Source organism: Salvia splendens, chromosome 16 (assembly GCF_004379255.2).
Source record: "Salvia splendens isolate huo1 chromosome 16, SspV2, whole genome shotgun sequence".
Classification (NCBI taxonomy): domain Eukaryota; kingdom Viridiplantae; phylum Streptophyta; class Magnoliopsida; order Lamiales; family Lamiaceae; genus Salvia; species Salvia splendens.
The window spans coordinates 15216882-15234602 of NC_056047.1; the positions used below are offsets into that span (position 1 = coordinate 15216882).

Here is a 17721-nt window from a genome sequence, read left to right on the forward strand (position 1 = left end):
GCAATCTCATACGCTCATATTTATATTGGACGGAGGGAGTATAATTTATTAAGTGTAAACATAATATTTAGCGAAAATGATATACGGAGTATTTCTTTCATAAAATAATAGGAGATTGGTTATCATTCTAAAGCACGACTATGAATCATAATATTAATAGCATAAATAAGAAAACAATAGGAATAACACTGTATCGCCACTGTGAATCCAAGCAGAAGAATGTTGCAGAAAACAGAAGTTTTAAAATCGGCGTTAAGCAGCTAAACTTTTGGATGCAATCTCAAACACGTTCTCCGACAGCCCATTAGCAGATAGTATCATTTCCAGTTGAGCCTACCAGAATCCACAAGCACTAAAATTTTAGTATAAAGCCAAAGGAGAGCCACAAATTCGAACATCTCAAATCGCTTTAGGCACACTACCTTAGCATGATTTTGCCTAGTTTCATCGTAGCGTCTCCATCTGGAGAAGGCTGATACCATTCTTGAAGCCACCTATTCAACGTGAAACAAATTTCAAGATAATCGTTGGAAGAGATCGAGATGGCACATAAAAGTTAATACATGATCAGTTTGTCTTGAGCAGACCTGAGGATTTATCTTGTCGAGCTGTACCACCAATTCACCCAAAAATTTGTAGCCAGACCCATCTTTGGCGTGGAAGTTGACCGATGATCCACAGAATCCTCCAATCAATGAGTACACCTATTTACAATCATACCTTTTTTTAGAATGAAACTGTCGCGTGCTAAAGAAAAATAAACTTGGATTTCACTGACCTTATTGGGATTACGCAAGTCAAAAGCGGGATGGTTCAGCAGTTTACGAACATTTTCAACATTCCCAGGTGCATTTGACATGGCTTGGAGGGCAAACCACTTATTTATGACCTGGAAACAGAAAACATAACCACTTAACAATCGTAGATATCCTAAAAACTTAATGTTCGTACCTGTCAGCGATTTCTAATTAGGACACAGGGTATATTAATTTTTTTATATCCATTTTGTCCCGTGTTTAATCTCTTCCGCATATAACAAACAAAATATAGACAAGCGAATCAAAGATTGTATCGGATGGCAAACATACCAAGTACTCATGTTCCCACTTGTGATAGAAATCAGCCAAAACATCATCCCGCACTTCACCAGGAATCTGATCAAGGGCTACCAGTGCTGCAAACTGTTCGGTCAAATTTGTAGCAGTATTATATTCGTGCAAAGCAAGCTCCGTTATTTCAGCATCTTCAAGTGAGCCAAGATATGCTGCAGTAAAATAGTAGACATGTTAGTAATCAACAAAGACAAAAGAGAAAAAGAAATAATTGCAGCTGGCGTTAAGACAAGGCGAAAAAAGGCTCACCAAGGGCAGTATTTTTTAGAGCACGCCTCGACAGGTTTTGATGGTCAAACTCATAATTCTCCGAGCTCCTATTGTTAGACACCTGTAAAAGAATATGTAGTTATTCCATAAAAATATCAAGAAAGTAAAAGAAAATGATCCAGGATTGTATATTATTATTAGATGCGTCCAAAATAACTGCATACTGTGCTAAGTAGCTCATTTTTCAACTCAGAAGCAAGCTGCTTTCTGATGAAAGATCGAACAGCGTGGACGGCATCGGGGTCTGCAACTTCCATCATGTCCATGATTTCCCCTTCACCAGGCAGAGTTATTGCCTTTGCGATGAATTCCTGAATAGACATTAAAAGATTAAAGAAAATTAATTTAATTTACCTTTTATTCCCCCTTCAACTGCGAGATATATTTCAAACATACCTTATCCAAGCTCAAGTCACAGAGTACACTTTTTATTCCGTTTACGAACTGATGGTTAAGAACCAGCGGTTTGTTTTGTTGATAATCTGATACCAAGGTGAGCATCAATTTCCTCGCCAGTACCTGTCTCGCCTCCCAACTAAGGAAGCATGAGAGATGTCATATATTCTGCCAATACTTAAAAGGTAATATATGTTCAATATTTCTTGATACCATACCGATTGAACTCATCGGAATCGTTAGCAAGAAGAAAGTAGAGATCAGCATCAGTTAGATCAGAATCCATGCGAATGGGAGCACTGTAACCCCTTAGAATAGATGGTACAGGGCGTTCTAGGATGTCATTGAACACAAATACTTCCTCTTTCTGCACGAAAAAGACAACTACTAGATCAGTAAGAATATTGAAGAAGGATACACAGTAACTTCATCAGCCAATCCGATCTTAAACATTAGATATTAAAAGACACAATATTAATGCGGATATGTTGCAATGTGAAGACACTAGTCATTTAATCCACTGACCTTAATGCTGTTTGACAAAACAATCCCAAACATCACAAGAATCATTGGTAGTAATTTTGATACAACCCTAATAAATACATAGTCAATAAGTGTTTTCTAATTTGTATGATTCATACTAACCTTTGTAACTCTGAGGACCGTAGTGTAAGCAGGTTGACTGTTGTTTGAAATACTCTCCAACATCCCATCATGGTAAACTGAGGATAGAGGCATGTCCTTGCCATCGGATCCAAGCAGGCCCAAAGCCACGGGAATAAACATGGGTTCTTTAACAGGTTGACCCGGGGTCGGGGGGACCTCTTGACTGCAGGGTGGTTAATCATGTTAGGTCACACATCCAGTAGTAAGAAATAAAATTCCAGCGCAAATCATGAGAATAGATCATACCTAAATTTGAGAGAATAAGTTTTGGCCTCAGTATTATAGTTGGAAACAACGCTTAGACGAGGAGTCCCAGCTTGTGAGTACCTGAAATATTCAGCTTGAAGAACTTACCACCAGAAATTAGTAATTATTGAAAATTGCATCAGCTCCTTTGTGACATACCATAGCAAGAAATTGGAAAAATCAGCACCATTTGCATCTCTCATAGCAGCAAAGAAATCTTCACACGTCACTGCTTGTCCATCATGCCTCTTGAAATATAGATCCATACCCTAAAGATAAAGAGAGACACCAGTTCTGTTAGCTGTATAAAAGATAGGAAGTGAAAGAAAATTAAATTATTGTTATAAGCCAAGCATCAGTGTTTAACCGACCTTTCTAAATCCTTCCGCTCCCAACAAGGTTTTGTACATCCTAACCACTTCCGCTCCCTAAAACAGAAATATGAGATAAGTTATGAATAAGATAGCAACAGTCTAGTACTCTGAAAGCCAATGTTCATAAAAGCACATGGAATTCGAGTATTAACAACACTCCTTAGCCAAGAACAAACTCGTCAACAAGGGAAAAAACCAACCTTCTCGTATACCTGTCAGTTAAGAAATCAATAGAAAACAAAGTCAGTACTTTATACAATTTCAGAGAAAATTTAAAGGACACAAGGGATATGTCATAAAAAGTGCTCTAGGCATACCGTGACTGCAATCGAGTAAGGCCACCAATCATATCCATAGCATCATTAAAGCAACAGCCAAAATGATTTAAAAAATCAGACATCATAAAAAGTGAATAATATAAAATGAAACAACATGCCAAGGAAACATTTTTTGATATTTTTATCAAATAATGGAAACAAAGCAGTCACCTGTGTAGAAGTTATCCATCTGCCCAAATAATAAAAAAGGAAAAATGTATATTAGCTTAAATTCCAAATAAATGGGTCTTGCAGTCTAACACAAGCTTCACAGATACAAATTATTAAATGGGAAAGTTTCAGTGACAGATGAGGACAAAGTGAAAGATTTTAACCTTAATATACGAGTGGGGACGCACGGGATGAGCCATGGGCCCAGCATCCTGGAAAATAAGATAATGGTTTGTGAATACAAGATAAGAATAGTCGAACTGAAAACTGTCGTGATGCATGCCACTGCATTAATACTAAATGACAAAAAATTGGACAAGATTGCTCCCCGCACCTGCGGGAACTGATACGAACGAAGCCTTGAAACATCAGCTATCCGTTTTACTGGACGGCTTCCCAGATCAGATGAAAATTCCTGCAAGCGAGAGTCAGTGAAAACAAATATTTATGTAAATGATACCAACATAATGGTAATTTCCTTTCCAGCTAGTATGTAGCCCACCTGATCCCGGAACACAGTGAGACCTTCCTTTAAACTAAGCTGGAACCAATCCCGGCACGTAACTCTGAAATTTACGTTAATATCAATTTGAGTATTTACTTACATGCCAATTTAGCACAAGATAAGGCCACAATAAAAAAACTACACTGAGAATAAGAAAATAAATAGTAATACAAACACAATAGGAAACATATGCTTACCGGTTTCCTGTCCAGTTGTGAAAATACTGCAAATGCAGGCACATGATAAATACAATTAAAACTTCAAACAGGAGGAAAGAGAAAAGAGAACTTAATCCAAAAAAAAAAGTTCAAGTAACTACTCATGCAAAGATGACACACCTCATGCCCAATCACACCCAATATGGCGGCATAATCGCCATCTGTGGCAGTTTCAGGAGATGCCAAGACAAGTTTGGAGTTAAAGATCTGCCCAAAGAATATTACAATTTAGAACTATAAACAATCTTAAATAATCAAATAATGTCATAACTTTATACATACATTCAAACTCTTATTTTCCATAGCACCCCTGTCAATCAGCACAACGAAACAGATTTAGTAATTTGGAAAATATACTAGTAAATCTGAAGGATGAAAGATCCAGCAACAAAAATATGAACTAACATATTAAAATCTGGAACAGCTACAATATTAAAGAGGTCCAGGTCATATTCAAGCCCAAAAACCTATATAGAAGAAAAAGAACAATATTAAATTCTAAAGTTATTCGAGCCAATTAAAAACACCAAAAACACTACACTAAGATGAGATGTTTACATCTTCATCCCATTTCATAGCTGCTTTCAATGAATACATGGCATGAGCTGTCTTTGGTAGATCTTGTGCAGGGGTCCAGATTCTGAGTGACACCTTTCGGCCAGAACGAGTTATGAATGTATCATGTCTGCTTTCCAACTGGCCTGCAACTACTGCAAAAAGATAGCATGGTTTCACAAAAGGGTCCTCCCATACAGCAAAATGCCTCCCTCCCTGCATTAATGCATCTTTGAGCTTCAGATGATATAGTTTGTACGAATTTCCAATCACAAGGAAGAAAAGAATTACCTCCAGATCTCCTTGCTCTATCAGATTCCCATTAGACAATAAGACAGGGTACAATGACTTGTCACCCTCAATACGACAAGTGTACTTCGCCATGATATCAGGGCGATCCTAAAATTTTAGCCACAAATCAGATGGATGCCCAGGAAAAGATGAACAATCACCAAAGCTGCATAAGTATTAGATACAATACCTGATAGAACGTAATTTTACGGAACCCTTCCGCTTCACACTGGGTGCAGAAGTTCCCTGATGATTTATAGAGCCCCTGCATCAAGTATAATTCATCAGAATGGAATAGTCAAAGCAACTATACATCCCTGCAAGACATCAGTATAGTTGTTTCGTGGAACAAAATGATTAATATAAAATCCAGGTACTAACCTCCAGAGATGTGTTCTTCTGTGGGCAAATTTCAGTGACAATCTCAAGAGTAAATTTACCACTTGGAGGAGAGGAAAGCGTCAGATGCCGTGAATCAACATGGAAATCATCTTCCTGAAACAAATAGAACTCATTGACAGGTGACAGATAAGCAAGACAAGGAACCGAGAATAAGTTACAGCAAATAATACGTAAGGTTGATGGAAATAAGCACTGAAAACTAAAATAGAATTAGGATGACCAGACACTATAGGCATGATCTAGGGAAATAAATGCCACTTTGCACAAAGGTTAGGAAATAAATATATCCACCACATACCTTCACAACCTCTCCATTCACCTTCAAAACAATCAGTTTCAGATCCGCCCCATCCAAGACTAAAGGTGCTGAACAACCTGCAGGATCAAATGAAGATGCAACTTATATTTAAATGATTGTCAAGCTACTCGGTAGGGACAGATTCTAGCACCAGAACTGAATATAAAAATTTAAGTAATTAACTGATACGCATATCTGAGGTGTTCAGATAGGAGAAATACTTTGAAAGACACTAATTGGAATACATATTGGTTGCAATGAGCAAATGACAAAAAAATTTACCTTCGCATTTTCAGTTTTAGCCTTATCACAGGTTCACAGTGCCTCAGATACGTTTAAAATTGATATCAGAGAAACATTAATCTAATCGGGATTTATACAGTAACTAATAAGCCCAATTTCATTTTATAATAGCAATTAACTCTCATGTTTTAGTTCTTATGGAGTGTCATTCAATTACATCAAGAGAAATTGCAGCATATTCTGGTCATGGTCACAGATCAACCTAATCCATGAAAAATTCCACCCTTGATGGATCTAATGGAAATCGGTCCATCTTGGAAGTGATCAGAAAAGGTCAGCCTGAACACCTAGGCGGCTTAAAGTATATGGTATCGAGTCACATGTAAATTGGCGAGTAAGATCTTAAACTATCTGAACCGTGATTATTTGATATCATTTGTAGAAAATTTGAAGGCACTGATCACATAAGATGAATAATTTCACCTTGAACACTAACAAACTCCATATTAGAAATTTCCTTCTACCATTCTGGCATCAATTCCCACCCAACAAACAGTCACAGACAAAAATACATTCATAACAAAAAGAAACAGGAAGTACCTTCAACCCTGGGAAGCACAAAAATTTTGGAAAACACTAAAGTTGTTTCCTCGCCCAACTGAAAATTCAAGTCCACCTATGACGAAACATATCATTGATTAGAAGCTTGCTAAAATCATATTTTGTAAAATTAAGAATCTTTTGTCCAGAAATCAAGACATGAATGTAACCACCTTTTCAAAGAAATAATCTGGTACTTTGTAATCCTTCAGAAATATCTCTTTTGGTGCATCCATATTTGTTTCTTCGACTTGTTTCGGTAGTGGTTCTGTGGCCACAGAGCAGATAAACCTCCTTCCAATATTTCTAGGCCTCTACCAAAAGGAATCAAAAGCTCATTTCAAAATATGCTTGTAGTTTTTAATGAAACAATGTCATAGTCTCGGGATGACTATAATCTTTACAAGAAGTGGCCTTACAGGCAGTGAGTAATATGGTGTCTGGCAATTTCTCCGATTGATATTCTATTGGAAACAGAAGATAGAAAGTTTAAAAAACCCATGCCATAAACTTTAAAAGAGAAACTAAAGTACAGAAGAGTGATGTAACATCTGAAAATATGCAAACCTCAGAGCACAGAAATGGTCTGTATCTATAAACTTTCTTTACCGAATTGCCAGTCACACGTACGCTCTGTCGCAGCTGAAACCAAAGATGCTTGTTAAAACAAGCTACACATATTATGGAGGCATTATACATATAAAGCTGTAAACAAAGAAACATCCGTGATGGATTTTAAAACAAAACTTATTCAAATCTAAAGAAAAAAATAGGGTTTATAACATCTAATTATTGCATACGAATTATAGGTCGATTTTAATAATGGCTGTTAATTTCTTAAATATCTATATCATTCAAAATATAAAGATTTTATAAAAGTTTCCACCTAGGAGTGCTCAAATTTGAAACTTTATACCAAAAAAGACATCAAATTATCAACAATTCAATGACAGTTCATACAACATCAAACCATAACTTTTACTAGTATCACACACGCACAACAGTGAGAGAGAATGAGAGGATTAAGGGAGAAAGTAGTCACAGGTGCAGAGGAGACCAAACCAAAGAGGCATGTCTTCGACAAGCTCGAAGCTTTGCAGGGTAGAATCAATCGTGACATCTTACAATCACAAAACTTTGAATCCTAAATAATCTAATTTTAATTTTAATAAAGATAACAAAAATATCAATTTGATGGTCAAATCTGTATAAACCCTTAAAAAAGTTGGATTGTTTTTTACAAGTTCTGTGATTTACGAGAAAAGATTCAAGCTTCCACCTAAATAAAATCAACAGCTCAAAACTAGAAAACTTAAGTAAAAAGGCAAATCAGCTAAAGAAACTCAAACAATCCGTTGAGATGAAATGAGGGTTGAGTGATAAAAGAGAGTGTAATATATCTCACATATATTAAGGTTACAAAGGGTTCAAATTATCTGACGAATAATAATTTTTGAAATACAGAACTAAATGAATTTTGAATCGAAATTGACGTTCTTCTACTCTCTCTTACCTTGAATTTTGTGGACGAGATCAAAGATCTGAGATGACTGATAAGCAGAAGTTCTCAAAGCAAAAACACCTAATTATGTGTGTTTACCTAGATGGAAAATACTCAAAATAAATGATAATGCTATCTTTTAGATTTTATTTAAAAACATTAATTTATTGTAAAAAATCCCATATTATATTTGTTTTTAAATAAAAAAATATGAGTACTCCTTATTAACAACAGCCCAGATATTTTATTGAAAATTTGCGGAATTATATTTCAATTTTCTATTTTCTATTTTCTATTTTTAGTTTCCAGATAATGTTTTCAATAAATTATTTTTTCCACTCCAATTATTTTGAAGCCGATTGACATTATGTTAGGCGGAAAAAGGCCAATTTACATTAGTGCTAGTATGACAGAATTTTTTTTAAAATACTACTCCCTCAGTCTCACATAATTCCGGCCAGTTTGACCTGGCACGGATTTTAAGAAATGTTGTTTGACTTTGATTTAAATGAAGTTAGGTAGTGAAAAAGGGGTCCCACCTTGGTTCTTTTTCTTATATTTTTATGAAAATCTTGCATTAGTGATGATTTGAGGATAATTAAATTTGGAAAGTTCAATTTTTAATTGTAATTAGTGTTTTAATATGCACAAAATTAAATCCCAGGTGCTCAATTCGGCAGCTCCAGATTATACACATGCACAGATTTTTTAAACCAAATTGCCTCTTCAATACAACTCCACACACTACAAATTCTCAATGAGAGTATAATGAAGATTACGGTTAATGATTTCTGAGAGGGAAATCCCAAATCCCACTAAACTTAAACCAATTTTTTGGAGGGAACTTAGTAGGGAATGGCCAACTACCACTAGCTACAAAAGGACTACCTACACAACAAAAGGAGATTTATAGAAAGTATTGCCCTCAGAAAATTTTCATCATAGGGCTATGGAGTATGCTGCTGGAGACAGTGCCGGAGATATCGCCGGCGACAAAGACTCGCACATCGTAGGAGTGGACACCAAAAATCTGATAGCTCAAAGGCTGCTACAATTGAGCCATGAAGGTAAAGTAGCATATGGAGGTTTTGTGAAGACAGCCAAGGACTTTGGAGTGAGCAGAAAGACAGTGCATAGAATCTGGGCAGAGGCCAGCACCCAAATCCAGCATGGAGTACTTGGAGCATACAAGATCGGGTTAGAGGATTCAAGCGCAAAGATAGAGTTCAGCTTGATTCAAACAGAGTAAGAGCTCTTTCATTCCTTGAAAGATCTACCATCCGCAAGCTGGCTGTCAAACTGGATTTAAGTAAGAGTGCAGTGGACAGGAAGGTGAAAGCAGGGGAACTGAGGCCACACACAAATGTTGTGAAGCCCCTACTTACTGCCGCAAACAAGTTAACAAGAATGAAATGGGGTCTCATTCATGTGTCAGCCTCTGGTGCACAATGGTATGCTCAAATACCACACAATGCACAATGTAGTGCACATAGATGAAAAATGGTTTTTCATGACTAAGGCTACGGATAGATACTACCTGCTGCCAGATGAGGAAGAACCATATAGGTCATGTAAGTCAAAGCGGTTTATCACAAAGGTGATGTTTATGTGTGTTGTGTGCAGACCATACTTTGGAGAAGATGGAGATGTCATATTTGATGGAAAAATAGGCATCTTTCCATTCACAACAAAAGAGCCAGCACAGAGAAAATCCAAGAACAGAGCAAAAGGCACCTTGGAGACAAAGCCAATTCCATCAGTGAACAAGGAAGTCATGAGAGAGTGTCTTATTCAAAAGGTACACTGTTTTTGTTCCTTTTTTTATCCAACTGTAACAAATCATAATCCATACCTCACATAAGCAACACTTATACAGATCATACCAACAATCAAGGCTAAATGGACATATAACATAAGCAAGGAGATATTCATACAACAAGACAATGCAATACCCCACATCATGCATAATGATGCAGAATTTCAGTCAGTTGCAAACACAGATGGGTTCAAATTCCATATCATTTGCCAACCAGCTAATTCCCCAGATTGTAATGTGTTAGATTTAGGTTTTTTCAGAGCAATCCAGTCTATACAAGATGACAAACTGGCTAGGGGAGTGGATGACTTGTTGAGTAATGTGCAAAGCGCTTTTGAAGAACTTAGTGCACAAACACTCAACAAAGTGTTTCTAACTCTTCAAACTTGCTTAACAGAGATTTTGAAAGTCGAAGGGAGAAATGGCTACAAAACTCCACACATAAACAAAGACAGGTTGTCAAGGCTGGGGATACTTCCACACACATTGGAGGTTGAAGAACATGTTGTCAAGGCTGCAGTGGCATACCTCCAACAGACAGAAAATGATGCTGCCACAGCATATGACATCTCACATATCTGTAGAGCTGTAAGCTTCTAATTTCAGTAAGTAGGAAGCATTTTTTGGCAGTTTGGTGTGGAAGCCTCAAGATTAGGTGTGGTTTATGCTATCAACTGTTTTTGACATCTTTTGTAAAGCCTCCAAACCTACATGTGTAGGGACCCGGCTTATAAAATCCTAATCCCTCAGAAAAGTGTCATCATAGGGCAGCCTCCAAACCATACATGTGTAAGGGATGGCTTCTAATGCTGCCTAACTAACAAAACAGCCTCCTAACCATGTAAAGGGGTGGCTTTTGTAATGTCAGTGTATGGTGTTTATGAAACATTTTCCCTCAGATCTTGGTGTTTATATCAACTCACAAATAAGCCTCCTAACCTAACAAGAGGGGTGGCTTAATAATCAACAACTATCAGTAATAGCAACAAACAGCAAATTATCACAGGGCTATGGGGTATACATGGCACAGATCAGTTATTAGTGACACAATTAGCATCATCTCAATATCAGCATACAACACATCACAATGAACAACAGACAATCAGCAATTACTCCAACAACCAGAGACCCCCCCTCCCAAACAAACAACCACAGCCTCCAACCCACACAAACACACCAACAACCACAGACTCCCCCCCACACACCAAATACCAGCCTCCAACCCAAACAAACACACCAACAACCACAGCCTCCAACCGAACTAAAAACCACAGCCTCCAACCCAATAACAAAACCACAGCCTACTACCCAAGCAAGAAAACAACCAAATTGATGGACAACATACTTAGATTAAATCTAAAATCCCAGGCAGCAAAATAACAAGAATCTGCCTCTCGAAGTCAGAATACACTATGGGGGCGGCTAGAGCTGGAACGGTGGGGGAGGCTGGTTGCCCATTGTAGGGGGTGGCTGGTGATGGTGGCCCGTTGTAGGGGGTGGCTGGTGGTGGTCGCCCGTAGTAGGGGCAACCACAGTCATCGTACTCGATGGCGGAGTGAGAAGGCCAAACATCTACGGGTATGACGAAATCAACTGGGGTTTCGGGGACAACGGTGTCAATTAGGGCTCCAGCGTCGAAGGCAGAGTCAGAATCCCATAGATGCTCTGGGGTGTCTGGGACGACGAGATCGTCCAGATCAACCGATAAAAAACCAGCAGGAGAGTCGGGATAAGCATCCATCGATTTGTGTGGAGGCGGTGGAAATTGTGGAGGAAACGATGTAGATCTAGGGTTTTCAAAGAGAGTACTGGGAGTGGAAGGGGAGTCGAGTTGTGTGGAGGTGGTGGGAATTGTGGGGGAATGAGTGTAGATCTAGGGTTTTTAGAGGGAGGGAAGGCGAATTGGAATGAGAGCCGAATTGAATGAGGGAGACGGTTGAGAGGCGAATTGAAAGGGGAAGACGGTGGGAGGCGAATTGAATGGGGGAGGCGAATTGAATGGGGCAGACGGTGGGAGGAGTGAATTGAATGGGGGGCGAATTGAATGGGGGAGGCGAATTGAATGGGGGAGACGTGGGAGGAGTAAATTGGTAGATTAATTGCATTAATTGTGTGATTTGGGCTGCCTGATTGTAATTAGGAAGGGTATAAGTTTTTGCCATAAATGGAATATTTGAAGTGGGACAAATTATGTGTGACGGACCAAAATGAAAAACTGAGACGAATTATGTGGGACGGAGGGAGTATTTTTTTCCACGAATTTTGAAATTAGCATATAATAGATGTATATTGAATAAGAAAACGATCATTTGCACTTTTAATTTTATTTAATGAGGATTGATTGATAAAAAGTACAAGTATGAGAATCTATTACAATGAATAAAGACTTTTAACGAAATAAAATATTGAAATGTAGGGATCGGAAGATGTATTATGCCTTTGCTATTTCAAAGTAGAGAATTGTGTAACTTGGAATTAAATGCAATACATTTTTGTTCTAAGTGCGTCTTCGATTTGAATACTTCATCTCCACTAAAATTTTCCTTTCTTGAAATGCCCCTTATATATAGTTGGGTTTTATTTAAAAATTAATTAGATAAAAAGAAAAGGGATATTATTCCCTAAAATCATGAACTTTGCTCAAATTTTGGTATTTCCCATAAACTTTAAAATTGGTCTTAAAAATCACAAACTTTACATTTTGTTTGTTATTTTTCATGGCAACCTAAATAAGAAATCTTCTGCAAAAATCTTATTATACGTGGTAATCGTGAAATGTTTATAATATTTTAGATTACTTTTTAGGTTCGTGACAAGTAGAATAAAAAGATATATAGAAAATCACGTTGATTTAGTAGTGCCAAGAAAGATAAAAAAATTCACGGAAGTTGGTTGGATATGTTGATTTACCCGCCATGGGAAATAACAAACAAAATGTAAAGTTTGTGATTTTTAGACCAAATTTAAAGTTTATGAGAAATACCAAAATTTGAGCAAAATTCATGATTTTAGAGACTAATATCCCAAAATATATTTAATAGTATAGTTTTTGTAAAAGTATTCAGTATTGTATGGAATAATTAATAAAGATAAAATAAAATAATTTATCATACGTACTTACCATCTTTTCTAGGGCTGGGAAAATATATCAAAATACCACACTTACCGTACCGAAAAAATACCAAAAATACCGAATTTTTGGTATACCGTACTTTTTGGTACGGTATCATACCGTACCGACAGTTTTAGGTACGGTAAAGGTATGCATTTTGTATATACCGCGGTACACCGCGTTATACCGCAATTCCGGTATATACCGCAAATTTACGGTATATACTGGTATAACACGGTATACCGCAAATACGGTATATACCGCAGATATACCATATTTAACATATTTATTATTTATAAAATATATTATTATATAATTTTATTAAACATAATTGAATGGATTTTGAATGTCATGAACTATGTTTGCTTTGTGATGGATTTTTATCACTTTGGATATTTCCTAGATGTTTAAAATGATATTTTTGCTATTTAATGAATGAATGTTAGGTTTTGACATGCGGTATTCGGTATACCGTACCGTGATTTCGGCATACCGCATATTTCGGTATACCGAAATCACGGTACGGTATACCGAAATGTCGGTAAGGTAACGATATCTAAATTTTGGTATATCGACTTTCGGTATACCGGTATGCGGTATACCGAAAAAATCGGTACGGTAAAGGTAAGGTTTTTGGTCATACCACACTTTTCGGTACGGTATGCGGTATGACAATTTCGGCACGGTATACCGTACTGTTCCAACCTTAATCTTTTCCAAAGAAAAATAATTTTTTTAAATATTATAAATATTAATATGGATTAATTTTGCGGGACATGATCTCTTAATTTCAATATTTTTATTGTCGCAAGTGTATATCTATTATGTTCAATTTGACTGACACCATCCCCAACTTCGATTGCTTTTCCACGGCATTGCCATCTTCTCAATTCTTGCAGTGAAAAATCTCCCCTAACCGTTTGCCAAATCACAAAATGCATCTTTGTGTTTATACTTTATACTATTCACAAACACACAAAAATATGAAATGTCATTCAAAGTTGCGTGAAGAAGAAGTGAACAAAACGAGAAAAAGTTAGCGGCGCAAGCACTGAAGTCTGAAGGGTGAATTGCGTAAGAGCATCTTCAATAGCACTGGACGTCAAATAGCCATCAAATAGCCTTCACACTGCCACATCATCAGTACTACAATTCTCCTGTCACATCAGCTTGCCACATCAACTGGACATCAAATAGCCCTCACATAGCCTTCACACTACCTTTCCACATCACTAATAACAATTATATAATTTAATTTACACTTGTATCAACATACGGAATTTAATTTACGAGACAAATACGGAAAATTTGAATAATAATATTAAAATTTAAAAAGTACATTAATTATAAAAAAAGTACAATAATATAAAAAAAGTACAAAAATTAAAAAGTACATTAATTTAAAAAAGTAAAACAAAATCACTCATCGCCGCCGTCCTCGTCTCCGTCGTCGCCCAGCGCTTCTTCACCGTCGTCGCCGCCGCCGCCGTCACCACCTACGCCGCGGCTATTCCCGCCGGTGTCCCTCCTCATCGCCTCCAATTCTTCACGCTGGCTCTGGAGCAATACACGAAGAAAATCCTTCACCTCGGGGTCCACCGCCGCTTGGAAGTCGGCTAAGGTCTTCACCATTTGAGCACGCGTTTGTTGGCGCGCGAAGAATTTGAGCTCCTCGGTAGACCTGCCGAGGGGGGATGCCGAATGGACGTCCTGGGAACTCGGGGTGCCCCCCTCGCAACCTGCTGCGCCCGCCTTTGCCCAACCGGACGAGGTCGGCGACCGAACGACCGAGGAGTCGGGACCTCCTGGGCCGTCTCAGGGAGGTCTGACGAACCACCGCTGTTGCCGCTATAATCTCCGGTATAGTTCAGTCTCTGCCTCTTCGGCCAGCCAGCGTCGACGCCTGCCCGGAATTTCTCCGACTCGTTGAGCACAACGTAGCAGTTCCAGTAGGTGAACTCATAGTACTTCTTATCCGGATTGGGGTAGGCTCTCTCCGCAATCCTCCTGCAGTCTTCCTCTGTTTGGCCACTGGTCTGCATGCGGAGGGCGTTGGCGTACAAACCCGAAAATCGAGAGACGCCAGCCCTAATTCGGTCCCAGCACTTCCAGACCTCCTCCCCGGTGCACGGTCGCCCTTCAGGGCAAAATGCCCTGTAGGCTGCGGCTATCTTGGCCCACAAGTTGACGATCCTCTGGTTGTTCGAAACCAGAGGATCGTCGCAGACACTCACCTACGCCTTGGCAACCGCAACGTTCTCCGCGTCTGTCCACTTCTTCCGGCCCCGGATTTCGGCTTGGGGCTGCGACGACTCGCCGACCTTCTTCGCCTTGCCTTTCTTCTTACCCCGCCCTACTCCATGGCTTTGAATGAGAGTTTCCGAAACCTCGTTAATATCAAAACCCAAGTCCGCTAAGGAGAAGGTCTCCGTATACTGTGCATCCGTTGGGGTCGATGTGTGTGAAGAACCGGTGGAAAAATCAAAAGTCGGCCGATAGGCGTTGTCCTCCCCGTGCGTCCCCTGCGCCGGGGGAATAATCTGTTGCGCCGGTGGCATCATCTGCTGCGCCGGTGGCTGCATGCCGGGTGCCCACCCCGGCATCATCTGCATAGGGTGCTGCATGCCTGGTGCCCACCCCGGAATCATATGCTGCCACGGGTACATGTTGTAGTACCCGCTCATCGGAGGCCAACCACCTCCCCCAGGAGCCGGGGAAGTATGGGACCCTGCCCCCGGAGTCGGGGGCGTCTGAGACCCTACACCGGGAGGCGGGGGAGTCTGAGACCATCCCCCGGGATTAACTGGAGTACCTTCGTAGTTGTTCTCCATTGCTCGTTATTGATCTTGTACAGAAAGTAAGGTAGAGAGAGAGTACTCGTTAAAACAAGTGGTGCGAATGAAAATGAGGTTCAACGCGCGTATATATAGTGTGTTCGAAAAACAAAAAAAAAATTTAAATCCGACGCCGGTTTGGCGCCGATCCGGGACGCACAATGGCGCCCGTGAGGATCGGCGTCGGAACCGGCGTCAGCGCAGGAATCGGCATGGCGACGCCGATTTTGACGCCGATTTCGCCCACGCCGGTTCCAATGGTTCGGCGTCAAACCGGCGTGGGCGAAAAATCGGCGTGGCGGTGGTGACGCCGGTTATTGTGGATGCTCTAAATAAATTAATACCAGTATTAGGCTAATTATTCGGGCCATATATTTTATATTTTGAATTCAAATCGATATATTCATTAATTATCCTAAGGCCACCCGCAACGCGTCACGCGGGTGGCCCGTATTCCGTCACGAAGGGACGGGACGGCGGTGTGACGCGTTGCAGCGCCCCGTCTCGTCCCCAGCCCGTTCCGCGTTCCGTCACGCCGTGACGGTTGGCGAGACGTCTCGCCATGCACCGAGGCGACGTGGCGCGCTCCGACGCCATGCGTGACGCCCACTCGCCGGCCCGCGAGTGGGCGTCGTCACGCTGACGCAATAATTTATTTTTAAAAAATTGAATTAAATACAAAAAAAACTCAAAATGAAAAACGGTAATATTATCGTTATATTACCGTTTTTTCAATTTTTTTATTTTTTTTACTCTACAAATACTCCTAATTCATCCTCATTTCACACACAAATACACATCTATTCTTCCCAAATCATCTCCATTTTCTCTCCAATTTTCATCTAACCTCTCATCACAAAATGTCCGGCGACGGAAACTCTGGCGGTGGCGGCTCCGGCGAGTTCGACATTAACGCGTTCGGCGAATGGGGGGCATGTACAATGTCCTCGGTGGTGGTTCTGGTTCGTCGACGCCGGGGGGTACCAACCACCCCGTTTTGATGTGGATGCATACGCTCGTCCCTCCACCCCGAGGTATTCGCAGGGATTATCCCAGATTTGGGAGGATTATTCAGTTGATCCCACTCCGGAAGAAGGCCGAAGCGGTGAAGGAGGCCGAGGCGGTGGAAGCTCCAGGGCAGAGGCGGACGAGGAGGAGGAGGATCTAGGCCGGCATCCGTACGGCCCCAAAGAAACGCTGGCGGTGTAAAATGCCTGGATCAGCGTCTCGTACGATCCCATCGTCGAGAATCAACAACCCCGGAAGTGCTTCTGGGAAAAGGTCATCGAGGCCTACCACGAGATTAAGCCGAAGGGGTCCCGCCGCCGCACATATAAGATGCTCCGCCCTCACTTTGACCTAGTCGACAGAGAGGTCAAACGATTCTGCGCCATCCACAAGAATGAAGCGGCTCATTACCAAAGCGGAGCCACGGGAGCCGACATTCTGAGGTCGGCTTTGCGGGTCTACTTCGACGACACCAGTAAACAATTCAAATATGTCGATGTTTGAGAGGTCGTCAAGGACGAGGAAAGGTTGGCCGACGATGTCCGGTCCAGCTCGAGCTCGACCTCGAAGCGCATGAAGCATACGGCGGGTGGCCAATACTCGTCTGGTGAGGGCGGTTCGGGCAGCGGGCCACAAGAGTTTGCCTCGCAGAAGGTTGAGGCCCCGGCAGACGATGCCGGTGGGTCCTCCTGTGGGCGCCGGCGGCCGCAAGGGAGAAATGCGGCGAAGGCGGCTAGAGGGAGGAGGAGCCGAGCCGAATTAAGCCAGGCGGGCTCAGGCTCGGGG

At 40.5% G+C, this 17721-nt stretch overlaps 1 protein-coding gene across 2 annotated transcripts; it reads right to left on the bottom strand.

The window, feature by feature from the left end:
• Positions 1–66: 66 nt before the first annotated feature.
• LOC121771592 (puromycin-sensitive aminopeptidase-like) lies at positions 67–8262 on the bottom strand. 2 transcript variants are annotated; one of them, XM_042168418.1, is made up of 33 exons: positions 8178–8262; positions 7232–7306; positions 7084–7128; positions 6838–6978; positions 6665–6740; positions 5822–5898; positions 5503–5616; positions 5312–5386; positions 5122–5229; positions 4834–5046; positions 4681–4742; positions 4558–4585; positions 4396–4482; positions 4255–4280; positions 4055–4118; positions 3887–3967; positions 3717–3764; positions 3553–3571; positions 3382–3386; positions 3265–3276; positions 3062–3118; positions 2850–2959; positions 2691–2771; positions 2424–2607; positions 1997–2145; positions 1779–1917; positions 1547–1693; positions 1362–1443; positions 1089–1264; positions 779–889; positions 588–704; positions 423–494; positions 67–333 (listed from the first exon to the last, which is right to left on the bottom strand). In XM_042168418.1, exons 4-33 carry the CDS (start codon positions 6898–6900, stop codon positions 253–255), a joined length of 2664 nt encoding a protein of 887 aa, XP_042024352.1. In that variant the 5' UTR covers positions 6901–6978; positions 7084–7128; positions 7232–7306; positions 8178–8262; the 3' UTR covers positions 67–252. The 2 variants fall into 2 exon arrangements, with proteins under 2 accessions (XP_042024352.1, XP_042024351.1); XM_042168417.1 differs by lacking the exon at positions 8178–8262 and adding an exon at positions 7707–8058.
• Positions 8263–17721: the final 9459 nt, after the last annotated feature.